We start from the raw sequence: 3,688 nt of genomic DNA, 5'->3' as shown, positions 1-3,688 counted from the left end.
TAATAATCCAAACATTAAAGATTAACAAAATTGTAAAACAATGCCACTCTTTCCATTAATTTTATTTTTGTTTTGTAAATATTGTTTATGTTAACATGTAATGGGCTTATCGTTATATTTAAATGAACTCATACGTGAACATAGTATTTTTAAATTTCTCAAGTTCATTTTCTTTTTTTTTTTTTTTTTTCCTTTTTGTCTTTTTTCATGACCGGTAACGGGATCGCAACCCTCAGTGTCGCGCCCGCATTGCGCTCAACCAGTGAGCGGACCGGTCTCTATATGGGATCCGAACCCTCGGCGGGAGCGTCGCCACACTCCCAAGCGCCGCACTCTACCGAGTGCGCCACCGGTCCGGCCCTCAAGTTCATTTTCTAACAGAGCAAATATTGACAGATAAAACCCACATAAACAAAAGCTCTTGGGATGCTCCGTGTTGGGGAAGCTGCTGTCATTCTACCATCACTGACCTCTTCCAGAGGTCCCTCAGAAGGAGCAGCTGCCCCCACTAAGGGTTGGCCAACCACTCCGAGCAAGGGACCCTGTGGGCTACAGGCTGCAGCTGCTCCACAAACCACTACTGGTTCATGATAAGCTAAGTACAGAAATTGAGACTCAGCCTTTAGAAATATTTACAGCAATCTTCCACTGCCACAACCACCAACATATATGATCCATGTTCTTATACTGGTGTACATCCTTGGCTTTGTTTCATCTCATTTTTCTGTTTATTCATTTTTACTGTATCTCGCACAGTGGTAGTCTGCAGCAGTTTGAAAATGTTTAAAAGTGGTCCTTCACCATGAATACAAAAAGCAGCACTGAACTACATGTCTTTTAATTAAATAGCAATTAGGGTGATCCCTAAAGGAAAATGTTATGAGTAGAAACTATTTCTCCCTCATTAATGACACTCAAGACAGCTTCCCCTACATATACCACCTCTAATACGAATATCAACACAATCCCCCTTAAAATGGAAATCAGCAATGATTAATAAAACCATACATACCCTCTTCAGTGAAGAATTTTTCCACGGGTCCCACAAACTGATTGATTTCATTAAGTTCTTCCTGGCTAACTTCTGGAAATGGGAAAACTTCTTTCTAAAAATGATAAACATTTACTAAAAATTTAATTTGCAGCAATCCCCCAGGATAGAAATACCAGGTAAAAGAAAAGGAAAAAGATGTGCTAGATTCCACATCTGGCCAGCAGGACATCACTCACTGGTGGAATCAGAAACCAAACCTCAGGGGAATACTTATTCTATTCTATAGAATAAGATGTTGACTGATTCTAGAATTGCAATAAAGCTAATTGACAGCTTTTAAAAAAACAAAACAAAACCCCCCCCCATAAAACAAAGCAAGCAAGCAAGCAAACCTCAGCAGGTGCTTCTGACATAGGAACTGTGTGTTAGAATCCATGACCTAGGTTCGTCTTCGTCCCCAGCTCAGCAAGTCCGTTCCTGATTTTGCTCAGCTTTCCTTGTCAATGACAAGCAATGACGACTGTCCCACAAAACAAGCAGCCCTGGACTGACATTTAGAAGCCCTGGGTCTGGTGCTTCATTTCCTCTCACTAATTGTGTGGCCTTCGCCACCCCAAGCTTCCACTTTCTCACCCATCACATGGAGGTCACCCCTCACTTTCATGACTGTCAGCGACAGGCCTGAGTGATGTGGGTTCTAGATCCAGTAGAGAGTGAACAACTGATGGCGTTGAGGAGAAAGGAGAGAACTACCCCTGAACAGGCCTTGGGTCCAAGGACGCAGTTGGCTTTTGCTAGGAGTAGACAGTTCATCCACAGCAACAGAGAATGTAGATGATCTGGGCATGCATGGGGGGAGGAGAGTAGATGTGGCGGTGGAAGTTCTCCTCTGACTGCAAGGATTTTCTCAGTGAAATGGGAAGCAAAGCTGAGAGTGAGGGCAGGGCAGGTGGTACCAGAAATTTAGGTTGAAAACAGTATGAAAGATTTGAGCTCTTTCTTCACCACACTGCTAGGAGGCATGAGGTCCCAGGATAGAGCACCACACAGCCCCAGGTTCCGGCAAAAATGGTTTCCCACACTCTAAGACCTAGCTCTGCACTTCCTAGCAGGGCAAACCACTCTTACTCTGAGTCTCAGCTTCTGCATCTGTAACGCTGCTTAAAGGGTCAGATGACAACCTAAAAGGAGTGTTCTAAAGAGAAGCCAGGGAATAACTCCTTGTGTGATATAGAATCAGCCAACATTTCTGCGAAGTTCAAAGCACAGAACCTCTAGGAGGAGGTGAGTACAGGGAGGTGAAGTGATTACCCAAGGTCACAAGGCTAGGAAGTGTTCTACTGCATAGTATTTTAGTTTAAGAAGAATTCGCGCACACTATGTATCTCATTGGGGCTCTACATCACTAGCTCCATATTAAAGCTGAAAAAACTGAGAGTCAAAGTCACAGAGCCATGGTCAAATCCAAGTCTTCCAACTGAAAGAAGGTGATGAGTGCTTAACAGTCAATCTGTTGCTACTGGCTGTAAGACGCCCAGAGGAATGAGGTGGGGAAGGCACCTTGGAGCCAGATTCCTGAGGAGCCTGAATGGCAGGGCGAGGCGCTAGGGCTCAGCTGCGGAAAGAAGGCGACAGAAGAGCGGCACGGTGTGAGTTGCGTTTAGGAATCACAGAGGAAGCCCCGTACATTTCGGGGCCAGGACCGCTGCGGGTTGCTTAGGGATCACCTCGCATAGGCTTTCCTAAACTGCCCTGACAAGAATGACCTGCAACACCACATTTCCCAGGGCCCCGTGCCCTGGAAAGGCTCCAGTGGGACTCAGGAATCTGCAGTTTTAGCATGCACCAGACCTCGGGAGTTTGGGGCCTCTGACAAAGCTTGACCTCGGCCTTAACGGCTAAGGGCGAAAAGCCGGAGGCAGAAAGCAAGGGGGTCAGCGCAGGGCTCGCGTTACCTTCTCTATTTTGCCCAGGAAGAGCTCCTTGGCGAAAGCTCGGCTCCGCGGACTGGTGCGCAGCGGGCGCCGGCTCGCGGGAAAAGCCACCAGGGACCGGAGGGCACGCGCCCCCACCGCCATGCGCAGGAAGAGTCCGACGCCGTTCATGCTGCCGGAGCTGCTCAAGAGACGGCCACCACCTCCGACTCGGCGCCTCAGTGCGCCTGCTCGACGCCTCCAGATGACACCACCGGCCGACACCGTCCGCCGGCCCCATTGCGCTTGCGCGGCCTCCGGCCCTGCCAAAGCCGGACTAATGGGGTAGCCGCCCCCACCTCCTGCTCGGCGTTTAACAGTGCGCGCCGCCTGATGACGCCACGGGCCTTTACCGACCCCATGGCGCTCGCGAGGCCTCCCGCTCGGGAGGTTGGTGGGAATGGCCCGCTGATGTTTTGGGTTATTGGGGACGTAAAGCGGCGACCCGGCTGCCTCCACTCGGCTCCCTCCTGACACATGCAACAACGAGAAAGTGAGAAAACTAAAGAAAAGCAAAGGAATGGGGGGAAATTCACGGTGTTCGTTATCTCCGGAGGGCAGCTCACAGTAATGTTCCATTTAGTAAATGGACCGTGGGTCTCGTAGCTTACATGCAGCCGGCCCCATGGCGCTTGCGCGGCCTCCGGCCCTGCCAAAGCCGGACTAATGGGGTAGCCGCCCCCACCTCCTGCTCGGCGTTTAACAGTGCGCGCCGCCTGAT

General features: G+C 49.5%; 1 protein-coding gene across 1 annotated transcript in view; it reads right to left on the bottom strand.

The window, feature by feature from the left end:
- The window catches only part of ACAD9 (acyl-CoA dehydrogenase family, member 9), a 44,524-nt gene extending 41,425 nt beyond the window's left edge, over positions 1-3,099 (bottom strand). Inside the window, exons 1-2 of the mRNA XM_008565183.1 lie at positions 2,950-3,099; positions 1,013-1,106 (exon numbers count right to left, since the gene is read on the bottom strand). Of these exons, the coding sequence (XP_008563405.1) occupies positions 1,013-1,106; positions 2,950-3,099 (244 nt within the window). The remainder of the gene's footprint in view (positions 1-1,012; positions 1,107-2,949) is intronic.
- Positions 3,100-3,688: the final 589 nt, after the last annotated feature.

Source organism: Galeopterus variegatus, unplaced genomic scaffold (assembly GCF_000696425.1).
Source record: "Galeopterus variegatus unplaced genomic scaffold, G_variegatus-3.0.2 Scaffold196, whole genome shotgun sequence".
Taxonomy (NCBI): Eukaryota; Metazoa; Chordata; class Mammalia; order Dermoptera; family Cynocephalidae; genus Galeopterus; species Galeopterus variegatus.
This window is presented reverse-complemented; position numbering and strand designations above follow the sequence as displayed.